This window comes from Anas platyrhynchos, chromosome 1 (assembly GCF_047663525.1).
Source record: "Anas platyrhynchos isolate ZD024472 breed Pekin duck chromosome 1, IASCAAS_PekinDuck_T2T, whole genome shotgun sequence".
In the NCBI taxonomy this organism is placed as follows: domain Eukaryota; kingdom Metazoa; phylum Chordata; class Aves; order Anseriformes; family Anatidae; genus Anas; species Anas platyrhynchos.
In genome coordinates this window covers 97,037,958-97,057,343 of record NC_092587.1, presented here as the reverse complement: position 1 = coordinate 97,057,343, position 19,386 = coordinate 97,037,958, and the positions used below count along the sequence as shown (strand labels likewise).

General features: G+C 53.3%; 1 protein-coding gene across 1 annotated transcript; it reads right to left on the bottom strand.

Annotated features, from left to right (window-relative positions):
• Positions 1-2,215: 2,215 nt before the first annotated feature.
• CD101 (CD101 molecule) lies at positions 2,216-17,840 on the bottom strand. The gene is made up of 8 exons (XM_027449363.3): positions 17,373-17,840; positions 16,228-16,605; positions 15,317-15,733; positions 14,071-14,454; positions 12,839-13,234; positions 10,557-10,964; positions 9,442-9,834; positions 2,216-7,238 (listed from the first exon to the last, which is right to left on the bottom strand). Exons 1-8 carry the CDS (start codon positions 17,428-17,430, stop codon positions 7,054-7,056), a joined length of 2,619 nt encoding a protein of 872 aa, XP_027305164.1. The 5' UTR covers positions 17,431-17,840; the 3' UTR covers positions 2,216-7,053.
• Positions 17,841-19,386: the final 1,546 nt, after the last annotated feature.

Genomic DNA, 19,386 nt, shown 5'->3' with positions numbered 1-19,386 from the left:
AACGGCCAAAAGCATAGGCAGAAGACAAAAGCAGATGACAAAGAGCAGAAGACAAAAGTAAAGCAGTCGTATGCGGTACTTCTGCATACCTCTAACAATCCGCAGATCAAGGACTTACCAGGCCAGAGAAAGCTATTTCAAGAATGATCAGTAAATTCTCTTCTTGTTCATTTTCTTCTGTAAAACAAAAAATTATAGCACAGCATCCCATCTCAAGGAGCTTTCCAATGTGACTTTGTGTTGTGTGAGACTCCCAATCTTGTTCACCTAGACAGAATTTTGTCTATTGTTTCATTGCCCAACAAGTTTCATAAGCCCCTGCACATTTCCTCAGAGCCAGCCCTTGTCCCTAATACCTTGAATAAATTAATATTGTCAGCACAGCTTTTTCTCTAAGTAGTCATCCCCCTTTTCCAAGACATTTATGCCTTCATTGAGCAGCACAGGGTCTCATCAGTGGTGACCTCCCCTCCATGTCAGAACTATTTACCTTCTGCCTTGTATTTTTAGCTAATAGTATATCCATGTAAAGAGCTGGCCCGGTCTTACCTAACTATTACTTAGTTTCCATGAGATCCTTTGATGATGGAACTATTGAGTCTCTTTTGGCTCCACACAGATCACACCCAAGAGATGTTTCTTATCTATGTGCTCCTTTACTCCTTCAAAGAACCTAACAGACCTGAGAGCACTGTTTGATAGCCCCATCATTTCTTCCTTGCTTGGTGCAGACATCAAGCTTCGCAGCTGACTGCATGTCCCTCAGCCTTACCGTGTCTGGTTGCTCTATCTAGCAAAGCCACCTGCAGAGCCATTCAAGCCTCTGAATACCTACTCAAGACACACAACTCTGGTGTGACAGTAGGGCCTGAGGGACTCATCTGAGTAAGTATCACCTGACACACTCATTCTTCAGAGCAGGTCACGTCTTTGCCTGTAAGAGACTCAGGAAGATGGGGTTGCCCAGTGTGAGTTACCATGCTCCCTGATCATGAGGAACCTGTTCTCCAGAGCCTCTGGGTCTGCCCCAAATGGCCCCATCAGCAGAGTCCCAACACATATTGTTTTGCCAAAGTCCAATTAAATGTCGAAATGATGGCACAAAATGACCTACTTACTCCTCTATACTTTTGTCTTACCTTTTAGATGCACCATGTTGATGTCCACAGTCTGAGACCAAGGAGCACGATGACCTTAATGGCCTGTACGCAATGCCTGCCTTGGAGCATAGGATGCGTAATAGCAGCACACCACATTCATAGCTCTTCTCTAGGCACAATGGAATTAGGGGCTCAGCCACAGGCACAGCTTCCCAAGGACATCGAGCAGGAGACTGTGCCAGCTGATGGTGGTGGGAGTCACCCCGTGACATCCCCAGCCTCCCTGCCCATCTCTTCAGCCCTTCACTAATTCCTCCCAGAATTGCCTGCCTCTCCGAACATTATCAGGCCGAGGCGTGCGTCCCACTTCATTAAGCCTGTAAGCCAGTGGCTGGATGATATCTGACTTGCATCCGTTTGCAATTTAAAACGGGCATTTGCTTCAGATCAAAGCGGCAGGGGCAGCAGGAGCAGAAATTAGCATCTCATGGGCTCTCTCCCCCCGGCTTCATTGCCACAGTGTGTCTCCCTCATTACCAGGGAAATGAAACGTCTTTACAGTTCAAGCTGTCCCTGCCTTTTATCCCGTGGCCACCGCGTGAGGCATTATTGCCGCATTTCACAGCGATTGGTCATGGCCCTTCTCTTTCAAATTGGGCAGCGTGCCTCTCCTCGGCCTTCACACCCTGCGAGGGGGCTGCAAAGAGTCACTGCCGCTCCTGCTTTTCCATATTGCTCCCAGCATTCACCAATTCATTCCCTCACGCTTAAAATAATACTAACCACCAGCTTGCCTCTACCCCCCGACCTGTGAATTTTCACACTTGGTTGGAAGTCCCAGAAATAAATGCTCCCCTCACCCCTACAATGAGCAGGGGCAGCGGGCACGAGGCTGGAGACAAGTTAACCTCCTGCTTTGCAGTCATCCCCATATTGCTTTGGCTTTGTGATGTCCCACAAAGAAGGGTCTGGGGACAGCATCTCATGCAAGGGCAGGTTGTAGGGATGCCAGGGGAGCAGCTCCCTCCCACTGCCCCTACCAACAACCCAGACACAGGACCTGCTCCTGGCACCTGTACAAGGAACAAGCAATTAAAATACAAAACACCCTCTGATGGGATTTCTATTTATTTATTTATTTATTTTTAATGAAGCTGCTTGTGCAGGTGAATGGATACAATGGCAGTAGCAAACTGCACACCCACACATCCCCAGAGAGCCCTGCTGGGACTGGCTGTCGAGGAAGACTCAGCTCACTGCCAGCATCATTTATAAACATATAGCTCTCCTTAGAAACGTACAGAAAAAGGCATAATGAATGAATGAAAGCAAGAAACCCCTAATGAGCGTATGCTCGAAGTTGCTGCTTGTGGTATTCTGTTTCCTGTTTGGATTGCAGAAGCAAGTAGCGTCTGGACACTGCTTTCCTGTTTGCATTTCTAAATACAAGCTGCTAGGGAAAACAGCCTTGTATATGTTGTAAACAGCGTGCGCATGCACACACAAAAAAAAAAAATCCTCTAAAAAAAAAAAAAGGAGATAAGGGACCGTTAATGTTGTCAGCCCCACAGCACCTCAACCAGCTTCCTTGCTGGCATGTCTAGCTGGCTTCAAGGACGGAGACCCGGTCCCTCCTACATGCTGCAGTAGCAAAGCGAGCCGCGTTACCTCTCCCACACTCTTCTCTCCTCCAGCCCTGCTCTTTGTACTGCTCCTGCCTTGGAAAGCATTGCTGTGGAGCAAAGAATGTCTTCTCCTGCCCTGTGCAACAGGGCTGTAATCCTATATTACCTGCTGGAAGAAGAGAGGGAGGAGGCGGAGAATCAGAGGAGAGGGACCAAAAGCCAGCAGCAGGCAGACACAAAGCAGCATTTTCTTAGTGGTTAAGGAAGGTTTAGAGCCCCAGGGGTGATTCTGCTCTGCCTTAGATGCCAAAGACCAAGGCCAAAGGACACGTGAAACAAGCAGAGGCTGCAGGCAACAGCTTGAATGCAAAACAGCATAAAGTGAGACTAAAGCACATATCAGAACAGTATCTTTTATTTCCAGTTTTTAAATGTTTTATCACAGGAAAAAAATTGAACGTCAGATTTCAAAACCAACTCAAAGTTAATAGGAAGGAATGAAGAGATACTGCTTCAGAGGGGCATCCCAGGAGAACTGCACATCATTTGCTTGGAAGCATTTCTTGAAAGTTTGGAAGCCTTCCTCAACAGCCTTGCCCTGGCAATACCAAGGCAGCACATTGCTGCTGTGTCCTCTTTTTCCAGGGAGCAGGGCAGAAAACCCTGAGACAAATTTTGAGAGGATACAAAGTACTTCCTCGCCTGCAAGCCACCATTTGCCACTATTCCTGCATGGGAACCAATTTACTACCCAGCCTCCCTCCTCACAGGCTACCAACAAAAGGCCCTCAGTGCAACCATCTTCAGGGGAGAGACATTCAGGTAACCCTCTGTACCCCATCAAACTGCACAAGCTGCCCAAGTGGCCATTAAGCACCATCCTTGCTCCTCTCCAAAGCCAAGTGCCATAAAAGCCTTCCAGGAAGGCAAAGCAGTGGTTATATTCCCACTTGACCCTCTCACACCATCCATCTTCTGAAGAGCAAGGGTCTGCCAAGCTGCAGGTCTTCACTTTGAGTGAAAGTGCTTCCCTCCTCTTGCACAAAGGTTTCCATGCCTCCCTGCCTGGCCCTTTTGGAAAACAGGACTGAAGAAAGCCTGGTACTGATTTCTGACCGCATGGCTGCAAGCAGCCCCAACCACCCCAAAACTTCCAGCACAACACAGCCCTTGTGTTTCTTTAGCCCCTTGCAGCTGATTCATTCCTCTTGGACCCAACCCTGCGTTGCCTTGTAGCCTGTTCAAGTTGCTTTAAAATACTTTAAAGTGCTTTAAAAAAAGAGGACCTGAAGGGCCATGAACCTTCCCACTGCATACTGTCCCTCACACAGGACTGTCCCTTGGCAAGAGTACATCTGGGGTGCAACAGGAGCACTGCTGTGCTGCAGTCTGCACCACCACACTGTTTTTCTCCATAGGGTTATTACAGTTAAATATATATTTTATCAGCTGTTTTAGTTTATATCAGAGGCCAGGCTTGAAAAAAAAGTGGTGATGGGGTGGCTAAAGGTGGCCAAGAACCCCAGCAGCAAAATCAGCACCCTCCTCCTGACCCACCACTCATACATCTACCTCAGCCGAGTGAAATGTTCTCTTTAAAAATAGGACTGGTTTTTTGCAGCTTTTACTGTGATGAGTTACAACTCTAAGTCCACTCATGGAAAAAAATACATCTTAAAAAAATATAGCCAAAAGGTTTGGCTGTGACCCAGCAGAACCAGATGAAAAAAATAAATAAATAAAAGGAAAAACCACCCCTGCAAAAACACGCACATTCTTCTCACAGACCCTTTCATCAAGGCCCCAGGCATGGTTCTCAAACCTAAATTAAAACCTCTCAACCTGCATGAATGGAAAGCTGCTACTTGGGCCTCTGGCTAACCAGGAGAAAAAGGGCCATAAAAAAAAAGGAGAAGGTGTCCTGCGGCTGGGGAAAGCTCCCCCTCTCTAACCACCTTCTTCCCCCAGTCTGCCAGACACAAAATCTCATGTTACTGTAGTCTGCGGCCTTTTACAAGAACTTCAGATGCCAGCAAAGATGTTTCCATGGACCTGCGATGGAGCAGCAAAGTGGATGAGCAAAGGGCCAGCAGGGGTTAGGGGACACCAAGCCCAGAAGGTCACTCCTAGGGCTTGCCACAGAGTCATGACCCAGATAAGTTGGATTCAGGCAGAAGGCTGGTCTTGGTGAGGTTCATCCTAAGAAGACATGTAAAGAGTGGCAGGTCAAGCCACACGTGTGTGATTTACCAGGGTGACGCCTGAGGAGGTGTGAGACACTGAGCAACAATAAAAGAGCAAGGTTCTTGAGAAAGAGAGGGGAAACTGAACACCCACATCTTCCTATCTGCGGTCCTCAGAGGTACAGAGGGACAAAAAGTAGTTGCAAGCACCTAGAAGTCAAGTAAAAGAAGCGAAATGTTCTCTTGCTGTTTAAACAAGATCAGATTGTGTCAGCCCTATCTAATGGGTAAGAAGCAGGGATCATAGGTTCTTGACTTTAGCAAGACTTCTGAAGCGTGTTCCCAAGGTACTTACTTACGAGCAAGCTGTGGAAACAATTTGAATAAAAATATCGAGGGAGAGTATGATAGTGGTAGATAAATTATGTGCACAGAGTCATTACTAATAGTTGATGGTCAGAGACAGTGCCTTCTTTCTTTTCCCACCCCATAGCATACCTACATCTTCCTGCGTCCCCTGACTATGAGTTGGACAGCACGCAGTTGCGTGTAAGGCTGGCTCAGGGCTGGCTAACAGATAACTCGTACCTGGTGGGACAACATGCCTACCTTTTCTCCTTCACCCAGCTATCACTGTTCCTGAAACTTGTAGCAGTTAAACATCCTGGGAGCATCTGCTTCTCTGCCAAAACAGAATGAAACCGGCCCATGAGGTAAAACATTATCAAGACAGGACTCAGCCAACCAGCACGATCCTTAGCAAATGGGCGCAGAAAGCTGTTCAACAACCCTGTGTAAAAGGTGCTTCGGTTAGATAGGAAGAGTCAACAGCCTGCACACACAGTGGAGAAGCAACTTGCTGGACAGCAAAGCTGCAGGAGAGCAGCCAAGCACAAACAGTGTCACACTGTCACACACACACGGAAAATCAAACATCCCGCTGGGATATGTAAACAGTGTGTAGCCCACAGGGCAGGGGGAAACCTCTGCAGAGCACCAGTGAGAGCCCCACGCACAGCTCCGAGTGCTTTCAAGATGGCTGGGGTCGGGACAGCTGGGGGAGAAGATGTAAGAGGTCCAGAGAACTTGACCTGCAGGAAAAGGCTGAGGTGGCTGAACAGGGAAAATGAGAGCAATAGCCTTCAAACTTATGAAAAAAAAAAAAGTGCTTTTTTCAAGGAAAAAAAAGTGATCAGTATTTGGAATGCAGGGCAGGCAGGTTTCCCAATTGTAAGGAAAGTGAGGGACTTGAACCCAGATCCCACTAGCGTCCAATATATTGTATGGTACAACCCAGAGGGATCTAAGGCCGAGTCCCAGCTGCGCAGCTTTCTGACCCACACACAGCCCACTGAAGACCCACTGCCTACAGCAGTCCCAGCAAAGGAAAACTGGAAAGACTTTGTACACGCAGCTCAAAGATGACTTGGTGTCTTCTCCTTCCTTCTGGGAACCAAGACTCCATGTGAGTCCTTTACCAAGTCAACAGGATTTCTTTTTTTTGTGGCAGGCTGTGGTACTCCTGCTGCGGACTTTCATCAGCCCGGACCAGCCTTGCTCAACTCCTGTGATGAAAAGCCATTTCCTTTCAGAGAAGATGTTCTTTGGGTGCAGAATCTCTCAAACCCAGGGGACAGCAGTGTCTGAGTGCTTCCCCAGCAAGGGATGGACAAAGGCAAGTGCAATGTTTTAAATGGGACATGAGCACTCCATTTCCAGCTCTGCCAATGTTTTTCAGCTGCACACTGCACAGATTTCGTCAAGTCACCTTAAAATGAGCAGCAACTTGTTACCTTTATATCCCAGTACAAAAGGAACTGTTTCTTTCCCTTATACCTGAGGGGTGATAACAACCCCACTGGGACTGTTCGGACATGCATACTGCAAGGACTTCAAATAACCAACAATGAACTGATTGTCAAATGGGTGGGTTCCAAACCCAACAGAGGAATGCCTGTTACAAAAACCTTATTTGCTTAGTAACTCAGAGCTGCCTCACTCCACTGAAAGTAAACACAATTTCAGGTATTCATTGCATAAGCTATGGTAAAACAAAAACAAAAAAGGCCCTCTTCATGTACTCAGTTCTCCCTCCTCAGGTGTCCAGTTCTTCTCCTTCCAGTTGCATCTGCCATTTCAGGCCAGCTAAGTTTGCTTGACTCCTCCAGTCCCTTTCAGTTCCATCAGCTCTTCTCTCTTTTTGCTTTTCCTGGAGATGAAGCACCAGCAGAAGCCAGCAAGGGCCAGGAGAAGGATCAGAATCAGAGGTAAGAATAGGATGAAGTTCAGCAATGGTGGAGATGAACAGATCGTAGACAAAACAGTTGACTCTGGAGGAAAAATACAAAAAAAAAAGTGAGACCCTTAAGCTAGTTTGAATTTCCGCTCCTACTGTTTCTATAAGTTACTTTTTTATCACTCTTCCCTCAATCTTCAACATCTACCAATTTTTACAATATTTTCAAGGCTACCTGAGAAGAACAGGAGACAATCCAGGTAATTTGTCTGAATTTCTTGCTTTGCGAGGTCAGAAAGGGCCCTGTCTCACTCTCAGCTGAAGCATCCCACCAGGAACACAAGGCTCTCCAGCTAATCTGTTCCAGACTGGTCTCAGTAAGGAAAAGTCATGTATCCATCACCCTCTTGCTCCTGCCTGACAGCAGTGAGAGGCAGAGGTCTGCCAGAGGGTGCACCAGAACAAGGAGGGACAAGAGGAAACCAAAGGAATGAGACCTAGAAGTTCCCTGTCCCTCCCCACCCCACACTCCCCAGACACCTACCCCTTCTTGCTCCTGCCACGCTGCTGTCCTATTTCAGCCGTGCTGAGCTTCAGGCAGCTACTGACCCAGCCCTGTCCTCAGCACCTCTAACAGAAGAACTCCCTGGTCAAGGTGAAGGCCACCTGTACTGCTGGTAGACCCTTTGGGTCCTCTGAAGGTCAGCCCCATGCTAGCCTGTCTGGTTTTGTCCTGAGCTCCTCACATCCACACATTAATCCCAACCATTGCAATCCACTCTTGACACACAGCTTCCAGCTCCACAGACTGGCCTCAGATGCATGTGGCCTACCACGAAGGGCTGTGCCAGCTTGCTTAGATCTCCTTCATTCATCTCGGTTTTGTTCCTCAGTTCCTCTTTACCCAATACCCGTACATGAATGCTTTGTGCTTGCCCTGCAGAATCACGCTGAGCATGGTCAGTTAGAGCTGGAGCTGCCCCTGGTTATGGGGGTACTTGTATTTCCCTTTGGCACCACCCTCAGACAACCTCCTCTCTGAAACCTGTGAGCCAGAGGGACATTTTCAAGATGCCTGCATCACTGGAGAAGCAAAACAAACAACAAAAAAAAGAGAGAGAGAGAGAAAAAAAGGAAAAAGTATCCAGCTAATCTCTCATATTTTGTGAAGCCATGAAAACCACTTGGCAAAAACACCTACAACAAAATTGGAGGAGAAATTTCCAGCAGTTACTGAGCAATTCTAGCAATTGTTTCTTCACCAGTAACAAGTACAGCAAGAGATCAGGGTGGGTGAGGGGATGATGAAGGAGAAATCGGTGTGTTATAGGGAGCCGTGACGGACAACAGCAGGAACTTAACAGCAGAGGGAGGGAGCTCTGTCAGTCCCTCACGGTGCAGTTAAATCCAGATTAGCTCTGCTGTAGGTGCGCAGTCTTGTGAGCAGGCTCTGTACGTGCCTGTGCTAGGAGCAAGCACAAGGGGGGCACCACGGGGCCCACCTCAAGCCCCTCCAACTCGGTGGGTGCTGGTGCTTGCTGCAGAAACAATAACAACCTGTAGGCACCAGGACTGGCCTTGATACACCCCAGCTCAGCTGCGTACATGTCTGATTTCACAGTTCGTATTTTTTCCTCCATGCAGGTCATCCGAGCCTCCTTCTTCCCCAACATGAGTACTTTTTCCTTGCCAGTTACCTCCCTAAAAACACTTTCCATGCCTGACTGAAACCTTTCTTTTTATTTATTTAAACTTCTGTCTGGAGAATCCAGCTCATTTCTGCACCAGGCATACACCCCAAGAGGACAGTGGTGGTTTTTAAAGGCCTCACCGGAGATGCCAGAAAAATTACTACAAGATTTCTTTTTCCCCTAAAAAAAGGGGGGAGGGGGGTTAGAATTCTGCCCCAAGTGGTTAGATTAAGAGCAGGGTTTTGGGCATCCGATCCTGCAGAGGGCCTACAATCCAGCAATGCAAGGAAGCAGACGGGAGAGCTCCCTTGGAAGTCAGTAGTACTGTGCTGTGGACCACATCTTACTCTTTGCTGGAGCTCTTTGCACCTCACTTGACCTCCACCTCTACCATTTACAAAACAAGGAACCTGGGGCTCAGCCCTGGCAGATGGACGGGGCCGAAACCTCAGCAGGCCCCCTACACGAACCCCTCAAATTGCTCTCCTCCTGCCCTGCATCCCAGTGCAGCTCAGCCTCCGCAGCATCCAGCCAGATGAGCTCCTTTGCAAGTCCTCCCACCACAAAAAGCCAAGGGCAAGCAGCCCCTGCCCGCAGGGCACTTACCTCTGGGGATGGCGGTGAGCTGGGTGTACCCTGAGGTTGCCCAGGCCTGCAGCGCCCACTCCCCCTTGCCCCGCTGCTGCCACTCCTGCAGCTGGCAGTGATACAGCCCGGCGTCGCCCACCTCCACGCCACCCAGCGTCAGGCTGAAGTCGCCGGCGGTGGGGCGGCGGAGCTGCAGCCTCCCCGCCAGCCCCTCCTGGGGGTACTCGATGGAGCCGTCGTGGTGCAGGGTGAGCAGGGCCCTGGGGCGGCCGCCCTCCTCCCCGCGAAACCAGGTGGCGGAGAGGCGGGCGGTGGGCACGTGGGCGTCCCGCAGCAGGCAGCCCAGCGTCACCTCCTCGCCCTCCCTCGCCGAGATGCTGTGGTTGGCTTGCTCCAGGTGCAGCTCGCTCTCTGGGGAGGGAGGCAAGCAGAAAGGGCTCTCAGGGCATTGCATGCTGCTACAGAGACGCTCCCCCGCCTCCAGAGATCTTCTGGAGAAACACACAGGGGATTTGGATGGCCTGGTGGAAGAGCCTCCACAGGCCACCTGGTGATTTACTTTCCCTCAGGTGTTTTTCCCCTTTATCCCCCACCCTCTGCTGTAACACTTCCCTCCCAGTAAGCGATAAGGCATCCTTTGCACCAAAAGCTGTTCAGGAAGCTGGAATCCTCCGATCCAGTTTATTTAGGGCTGAAACCCATCAGCCAGGTGGGGCCAAAAAAGGAAGGAACCCACTGCCCTGCACCCCAGGGCGAGAGCAGAGCTAAGCCCTCGAGCCCTGTTTAGGACAGGGAAAGCTTTGTGTCTTGCTTCAGGATGCTGAGGAGCACCAGGAAGAGGCTGCTCCTGTGTTCCCAGCACCGCACCACTGACTGAGCACACCACACGTCAGAGGGGAAAGCAGGAGCCATGGCTCGCTTTGTTGTGAAGCATTAGACCTCTGCTGCTGGAGGCAAAAATACCAGCTTGATTGGTTCGGGAGAATGCAGTAAATCCTCCTAATTCCCTACTTCCCCCTGAGAGGCCCACTCAACAGAACAAACAACCCCAAAACAGCCCCGCACAGGAACCACTGCTTCTCCGAAGCCCTGCTGCGGACACCCCAGCCTCCCCCAGGGGCACCCCAGCTCACCGGGCAGCCGGAGCCGCAGCAAGGTCCTCCCCGACTGCCCCTCTCCGAGGCTGTGCCAGCTGTCCCCCAGCCAGCGCCACTCCTGCACACGGCAGTGGTACCTGCCCTGGTCCCTGGGGCTGGCTGAGAGGATCCGCAGCTGGAAAGCCTCTCCGGACACCCGCTGGCTCAGGAACCGGGACCTCTGCGCAGGGGAGCTGAACTCGGCCCCGTACTCCAGCAGGCCGCTGTAGCCGGCCTGCAGGATCTGCAGGGGGGTGGCAGCTGCTGGAGGAGGAGGTAGGAAGTACCAGGTGACGGCCAGCTGAGAGTTGTTCTGGGAGAACAAAATCCTGCACTCGATGCTCGCGTCAGCACCTCCAGCAACCTCCACGGAGCTCTCCTTCGTAGCGACTTGAAGCTTGCTTTCTGAAACGGAGGAACAAAACAATCCCTGGAGGCTGCAGCTGCCTGTCAGGATGGCCTGGACCACCATGAGAGGTGGGAGGTTGAGGATGCTCAACATAGATGCTGGAGCAGGAGGGCTAAGGGTAGGAGGTTTAAGGGAGAATGAGCAAATCCACACACTTTTAAAGTGTGAAAGAGGCAGGATCATGGAAACTGAGGCTGCTGTGGTGCTGGGGCTCCGAGGCAAAGCCTGTCCCTGCAGTGAATGTGCCAGCCTCCCGCTCCCATCACCAGGCCCGCAGGTAAGTGACAAGCCCAGCCCACGGCTGCGGAGCTGGTGGACAACAGCAGCCTCATCTCAGAGAGACCGTGGAGCCTCTGTGGGTTTTGCCAACAGCCATCATCCGTTTGTGGTGGTGGTTAACCTGAAACCACACACCATGCTCCTGAGTGTCCTCCATGATTATACCTGGTGGTCGTTCAGCTCCAGGCCAAGCAGTCCCTTCCCACCACAGCCCCTTCCCTACTCCCTGAGCAATGGAAAGACCACACACAAACAGGTCCTTCTGAAGCTCCCAGCTCCTGCAGGTCACAGGTGACTACCTCCTGTAAAACCTCCTTCTCCCTGTTCCTCAGGCACCCATCCAAAACAAGCAAGCAGATCACTTCAGATGCCATCACTGCCTCTCTTGAGGCCAGCCAAGGCAAAACATCCCATCTGCCGGCCTTTGACACTCCCGCTGGTCTGGAGGAACCAAGGAGGGCAAGAAGCAGAAAAGGGGAGGGCAATGACCCTGGTTGGGGGGCTGTTGTCTTCCAATGCACTTGCCTTTTTCAGAACTTAAAAGGGCACCCAGCCTTGCTCTAAGGACATGCACATCTTCAGAGGAGGGCACAATCTCCCTCCTCAGAGATTTTCAAACGTCACTAGGACACAGGCCTGGGCAACCTGCTCTTGGTGTCCCCGCTTGAGCAGGGGGCTGAACCAGGTGACCTCCAGAGGTCCCTGCCAACCCCAGCCATGCTGTGATCCTGTGGCCACTGGAAGAAAGCAGGCTCTTAACTTCAGCTGCTCAGCACACAGTTCAGCCTGCTGACATCCAGGAGCTTCGTGCAGGGACCCAGTGTGAGCCCTGCCAAGGGTCTGATGCTGAACTGTCCAAGAAGTCAGAAGTGGAGAGAATCCGTCCTCGTTCCCCCCTCCTGCAGTGACCTTTCACGCAGCTCTGTCCCACCTGGAGCCACCAGGCCAGACCCGAGCAGCATTTAACCCCCTGTAGCACCCACCAACACCCAGTGGTAAATAAAATACTGAAGCAGAAGTCATGAACTCGAGTATCTCTGCGGGCTCCAAGCAAGAGATTTTATGCACAAAGGAACAGGCTGGCAATTTTCATGATTTGCAGCTCTACTTTCCACAGCCTAGCCTCATCCCATTGCTGCTCGAGCAGGCTCCCTCTCCAGAATTACTCTGCACCTCCTAAATATCCTTCATGGCTCGTGCTGCCTTTCATCGAGAGGCAGTGCAGCAGCCACCTCCTGCAACGTGGGTCTCCCCCTCCCAGCATCACAGTATCCAGTAATGGCTGCAATATGTTTGGAGCCAAATGTCATCTTGTCTTGCTGTCCACTCTGTGTGGATGATCTACGATTATACTTGCTCATCTTCATGCCTCTTACACTACTACTGCACATCCACACCAGCAGTTTACTGTCCCTACAGCCTCCAAAGATCCCTAAAATCCAAAGGAGGAAACAGGAGGGGCCGCACTGCCTTGTGCACCCTGAGAAGTGACTCAGCTGAGGACAGCCCAGCCATCAGCGGTCCCAGCTGCTCTGGTTACTACCGATGGGTTCGAAGGAGCTGCAGAAGGAGCACCCGCAGCACCACTCACCTGGAGGGATGACCTGTATCCCCACGGCGTTGGAGGTGGCAGAGGCAGTGGGCTGCCCCCGTGGGGTCCTCCAGAGCCCCACCTGGCACTGGTACGTCCCCGCGTGGCCGGACACCGCGCCATGGATGCGCAGCCGGGAGGAGGCGTCCACCTTCTCCAGCTGGGCTTTGCCCTGGAAGTTGACCTGCGCCGGCCCCCAGGACACAGTGCCATTGGGAAGGACCCGCACCAGCTCCTGGTAGCTGCCATCAGGCGGGTTGGGCTGGAAGAACCACCCCACGGAGAGCAGCACCTCCTCGATGAGGCTGCTGGCGCTCACTTTGCAAATGAGCTCAAAGCTCTGGGTGTATCTGACGGTGGCCGTCCGGCTTATCAGCGTGGCTTGCAGACCAAGACCTGCTCAAGAGGATGGGAGCCATCAGTGTTAGGGCAGAAGTCCTCGCTGCTACCACCCACCACCCCTGCCCCATGCCAGCCCCTAGCCCCATTTTCACTCTGCAAACCTTGTCATCATGATGAAACTTCCTTCCCATTTCCCCTCTCCTGAGCTGCATTTTGTTCTTCTAGCCCCAGCCACAGGTCCTGTCCTGTTCCCTGGTCCACCACTCCCAATTTTCTGTGAAGCTTGGGCAGCCCTTAGTACCCAGGAGAAGCAGCCAGGTGCCAGCACCAGGGGCACATCGTAAAGGAACATCTAAGAAAAGGAGCCTCAAAGGCAGGTCCTGCTATGCCAGAACAGTCCTTGTCTAGCATGACATGGAGACCAAGAATCCCCTACGTGTCCTTCTTGGAGCACTTTCTCACAAGTCCTCCCTCAAATCGGCACCCTGTTGGAAATGACAGCAAACCCTGCTGCCCCTTCCCCGTCATTAGCTGCTCCGCTAGGTCACCCCCTGGTCCCCAGGAGAAGCAACAGGGGCTACCCACAGCTTTTTGTGCCAAGGATCCAACCTCCAAGGACCCAACAACTCCACCTATTCACCCCACATCTGATCTCAAAGAGACAAGGCTAAAGACATACACCTTTTGTTGGCAGCTGCTGCATCTGTCACACTGACATTTGCCAGGGCAAATGCTCTTCCCATTATCACCTACTGAAAACTGGCACATTCACACTCTTGCTGTAAGCAGCAGCTGCGTTGTCCCTGCCAAGGTGAGGCCAGACTCACTGCATTCCCCAGCCCAGGGATCACTGCAGGTTTTACCCAGAAGAGCCACGAGGACTGACTGACCTATGGGCTTCACATCGACTGTGACGGCCGATGACAGGTTGGTCAGGATGCTCTGAACATCTCCAGGAGCCTTCACCTCTGAAGCAGAGCAGTGGTAGGCACCGCTGTCCTTTGGCCCCACACCGTAGACGGTGAGGACGTAAACTGAGCTGCTTTGTTTGAACGCTCGGAGCTGCCCCAGCCCGGCTCTCTCCTCGTATTCCTTCTTCCAAGCCAACAACCCGCAGGGACCAAGCCTGGCCACTTCCACGCCGTCGAGGAACCAAGCCACTTGGAAGTACCTGCTGCCACTCCTCTGGGCTCCCAGCGTGCAGTTGAGCTGCAAGATGTCCCCTTCAGACAGGGTGCTCTTGGAGGCGGTGATGCCCACGTGGAGGTCACGGTCTGTGGGCAAACACAAAGTCAAGAGATTACAGCAGTGGCTGCCCAGAGAGAAACAAGAGGGGGCTCACTATCAAAATGTTTCCTTTTTTGTTAGAAGAGTGATGGGAATGGAAAACGTTCACCACAGAGAGATGGTCTGCAGCCCCCTTAAACCAGAAAGAGGCACAGAGGGGCTCTGCAGCTCAGCGGTGCCCCCCCCCCCGTCCCACACGAAGGGCACGGCTTCGTGCTGAGGTTTGGAGGCAAAACAGAGCACCTCAGCGGCTGCTGCTGGCGGGGCTGAAGCACTTTATGGAAAGCACATTGCCCTCCGAATTTAAACACCACTTCATAAACAGCACGCGAGCAGGAATCCCAGTTGCTGCAGATATGTTCGGCATTCCCAAATATTTGCTGGAGCGTTTATAGAAACCGTCGGCCTGCTTGGCTGCGGTAGAGGCCGCAGTGCCACACTGCTGGGCTGCTCCTGCTGAGGGGCCGTGCCATGGCCACCTCTCCTCAGCAGCACCGCCTGCTCTGACGTGAGCACCACGGCAGCCTTGCGGCACCTCCTCTCTACCCTCAGCAGCCACCACAGCACAGATACTGCCCTTCCACAAGGTTTCCCTACTTCTAACATGGTGGCATGGCACTGGCACCTGCAGCCATGTTCTTTGAGCCATGCCACAACCCACCAGGGGAATGAGACATCCTCTGGTCCCCACCTAGCAGTGGGGCTCAAAGCCTGACCCACAGCCCCTTCACACCATGTATGCGGTGGCAGAGGCAGGCGTGTGGGCAGAGAAACTTTGTGACACAGCACTGCCAAGGCCACTGCTATAGGGCCTGTGGTGCACCAAGAAGCAGGAGCCAAGGGCCTTACCCTGGCTCGTGACCGCCAGCACCGTCTTCTCTGTCTGCCCACGGGAGATGTCCTTCCACGTCTCATCAGGGTCCTCGATCCACTCGGCTGCCTCGCAGTACAGCTGCCCCCGGTCAGAGGGCTCCACTGCTGCGATGGAGAGCTTGTAGGTGGTGTCCCCAACCTTGTCCAGCCGCACGTTCCCCGACAGAAACCTCTGTGTGTAAGATGGCCCCGGCCTCAAGACGAAGTCCTTGGAGAGGGTGAGGATCTCCTCGGCTTGGTGCTCCCCTGCTCCCTGAAGGCGGTACCAGCCGACAGAGAGGTGCGTGTGCTGAGCCGTGGTCTTGGACACCTCACAGGTGAGCTCCACCGCGTCCCCCTCTGCCTGGGTGAGGACCTGGGACCCCATGGAAACCGAGAGGGTGTCCGGGATCACTGGGCACAAGGGGAGAAGCACAGAGAGAAGCTGGTCAGGTGGAAAAGCATTTCTTGGCCTCTATGGGCATCCTGTTGGTCACTACAATAACCACAGCCAAGCCCTGAAGGGTCTGACAGCTATGGGACCTTCTCCCATCCCTTGCCCTGGCTGGGGGGCCATGGCCAGAGCAACCTGCTGAGGTACCCTCTGGGCATCCCAGCCTTGGCCACTCAGGGTTAGGATAGCATTCCCACAGCAGGAATGTGACATAAACCTGAAGATAAGCACATCTCACCATCTGCAGCGGGAAACCCACCTGCATCCCTACAGGCCCACCTGCATCCCTACAGACCCACATGTGCCCTGGTGTCACTCTGCACACAGAACAGCACATCCTCCCTGGGAGCTCTACCAGCATCTTGACAGTATCAGTAGGAGAATGGAAAATGGAAGTGGAAAAGCCCAAATCAGCACCACCTGGCATGGAGCGAGGCTGCCCTTGGGGACCCACCTGAGAGGTTCGTCTTGGCGCTGTAGCTCCCGAAGTACCTCTCGTCGGTGTTGGGCGTGTGGCACTCGTACTCGCCGGCGTCCCGGTCCTGCAGCTCCTTGATGTGCAGCAGGACGGCGTCCCCCTGCACCCGCTCCACGTAGATCTCCCGGCTGTGCACCCGCTGCGTGTACATGGCGTAGGGGAAGGAGGGGTCGGCCGTGCTGACGATCTGCACCTCGCGCTCGGGGGCCGAGGGCAGGTAGATGGACCACTGGAAGTTCTGCTCGGCCGGGCCGTGGTAGCCACTCACCTTGCACCACAGCGTGACGTGGGACCCCCTCACTCGGTAAAGGGGTCCCTTTTGGACAGTCACCACCCGCTGGCCAGCACCCACACCTGTTGGCAGAGAATCATCATGCAGGAGTTTGCATGGATGCTACCAGAGGCACCCATTAGGGCGATGGATGTGGGCGTGCAGGGGATTGTAGTGTAGTACTGAAGTGAGTTATAGCGCAGTCTTATTCTGTGAAGCACAAAGCCCCAGGAATTCTGGTGCCCCTTGAATTTGTAAGAACAAGCCCTTTATCAACAGACTTGTGGACTTGCTTCAGGGGAGTCAACAGCCACCTGCACACCTTCCCATCCCATGCAGTTCCCAGGTGTGATGCTCACTCCGGACTGGTGCTGAGCAAAACGCACAAGGGACACGAGCACCAAGACTGAAACCAGTGAGGAGACCAGACCAAGGAAGAAAGCTGGTGGTGGCACAGCCTAAAAATGCTTCAGAAACTCCATCCCAAGAGGTGGGGGGGCAAAGTAACACACCCTTCCCACCCCCTGCACCCCCAACAGCCATGCAACATGGGCTTGCACATCTTCTCACTGAAATCTTGCCAGCATCTGGCATGAGCCCACAGCACCGAAAGGAGCACGCTCCACTGGACCCTTGCCACAGCCACAGAGCCGGAGCATCAAGGGGGCCATCCTTATCCTACAGCCTGAGCAAGTCGCTTTGCAGAGCCACCCACCTGGAGCATCCTGTCCCCCCATTTAGGGAGGCAAAGCAGCCCTGGGGAGGCAGCCCATACATCTAGCTTCTGCGGGGTTCCCACCAGCCTTACTTCCCACTCGCCTGCCGCTGAAAGCCCTTGCAGGGCACTCACCCAGGAGGAGAAAGAGGACGAGGAGGAGAGCAGCCACCCTGCGCCACGCCAGCCCCATGGGAACGAGCTCTGCTGGAGTCCTCTCGTACAGAGGCGGTGGAAACCCCTCATGGGTAATGGTGACTGACAGCCACCCCACAATTTTGAAAGCAGCTGGGAGGAAGCTGCCAGCCTCCGGCGGCGGTTTCCTCTGCTTAGAAAAAAGGCGGGGAGAAGTCAGGGAGCAGAGCGTGACATCAATGTGGTGCACCTCTCCAAGGTGACAGCCGGCCCCATGCCATATGGGGCAGGGTGCTGCCCAGGCCACCAGCTGTGACTTCTCTGTTCTGCAGCAGCTCACACACAGCGTGCAGCATGCAGCGAGGCAAAATGCTTGCCCTCTTCCTTGAGTTGGGGGCCAGGATGGCCCCCACAGGACACGGGGACCCCCAGACCAGCAGCACTCTGCTGACAGCAGCAATGCCAGGAGGATGCTGGCCTCAGCACTGGAGGCAGGCGCTGTGGCTGCATCCCACCACATGTGCATCGCTGACTTGCAGAGGAGGCACACTCTGAAAGGGTTGGTTTGGTTTTGGCAGGGAGGAGGGCGGCGTGAAGCGCTGACTCCCGAGCTGCGCTGCTCCCGCCAGCCTGCTGGGGCATCGGCTGAACGGCTAAATTGGCTCAGGGATTCGCAAGCAAGAAGTAGCCATAAAACAAACCCTTTTGCTTGATCCCGCTGGACTCCCGGAGGGAACAAGATTCATGTAATGAACCAAAACAAACACAAGGTCCCCCCCTTGCCCCATTTAATAAATGGATTCACATGACAGCCTGCAGGGCCAGAAGACAGATGCACAGACTCCTCGTTGCAAGGCTGGTGCCTTTATCAGCTCTGACTGCCCGTTAGCCTGCGCACGCAGCTCCGTTAGCACCGCACAGCTCCCCAGAAAGCCACATCCAGCCCGGGGAGACAGAGAGGTTCTGGATCAGGATCTCACCTGTCCCCTGCCACTCACTACCAATGGAAGGGAGTGGAGGAGCAGCAGCTCTTTTGGGGTGCAACACAGGGCTGAAACCATCGCTGCCTCCTGCCTCAGGGGCTGGGGTGAGGTTTGCTCTCCAAGAGCAACCCAGAGGTGCCCCGGGGATGATCCTGATGGAGGGATCCCTTCAGTGGAGGGAAAAGCACCTCTGCCACAGTGGCAGAGAAAAGGGAAAGGGTTGGAGTTCAACCTCAGTGAGCTGCCTGCCGTCAGCAGGCAGATAAACACACACACGGGGACAGTTTGATGCCAAGCCTGCAAAACGCTAAATGACGCATGAACCGCTGCTTGCATTCACAGTGGAGAAACCGGGGAGAATAGGATTGCCTTGCCCGGCCCCATCACCGGCAGTGATGATGCTCTGCGGAGGAAAACGACAGCTCCCTCTGCCCAGGACTGCACAGTATAAAACTTCCTCGCTCCCTCCTGCACAACCAAGCACCCAGCAGGGCCGTTTACCATGGTGATGGAGGAGCAGCAGAGAATCCTTTACAGGGATGCACTGACAGCAGAAACCTCGTCAGTCAGGCATGGGAAGAGAGATCCCATAGCCCTATTTTCTCAGAGAGGACACAGGAGGGAAACTGATGGGGAAATACCACTTACTGGGGAGCACAGAAGGTCCTCGCCTTGAGTGGCAGGGCCACCTCTCAGCGCACCCGCCCTTTTGGGATGCTGCTCTACCACTTTGGGACAAAGCCTTCTGGAAAAACACCAAAAATGCAGCATGGAAAGTTGTACAGAGCCCAGAACAGTCAGGATGAAGTCAGATTCGACCTGAAAGAGCCTGTCAGCAGTGTCCTTGGGGACTGTGAAGCCTCACAGACAGCTTGCTGCTGACCAGATACCCCCCTCACATGCTGTTGGGGTCCTGGGGGAATGGCAGGATCGCTCCTGCAGCAGGGCAGAGATGCTACGGGGGAAGCCATTGATAGAGAAGGAGCTGACACCTCTTGCCTTTGCTTTGCAGCTCTCAGGGGCTGTGCCCT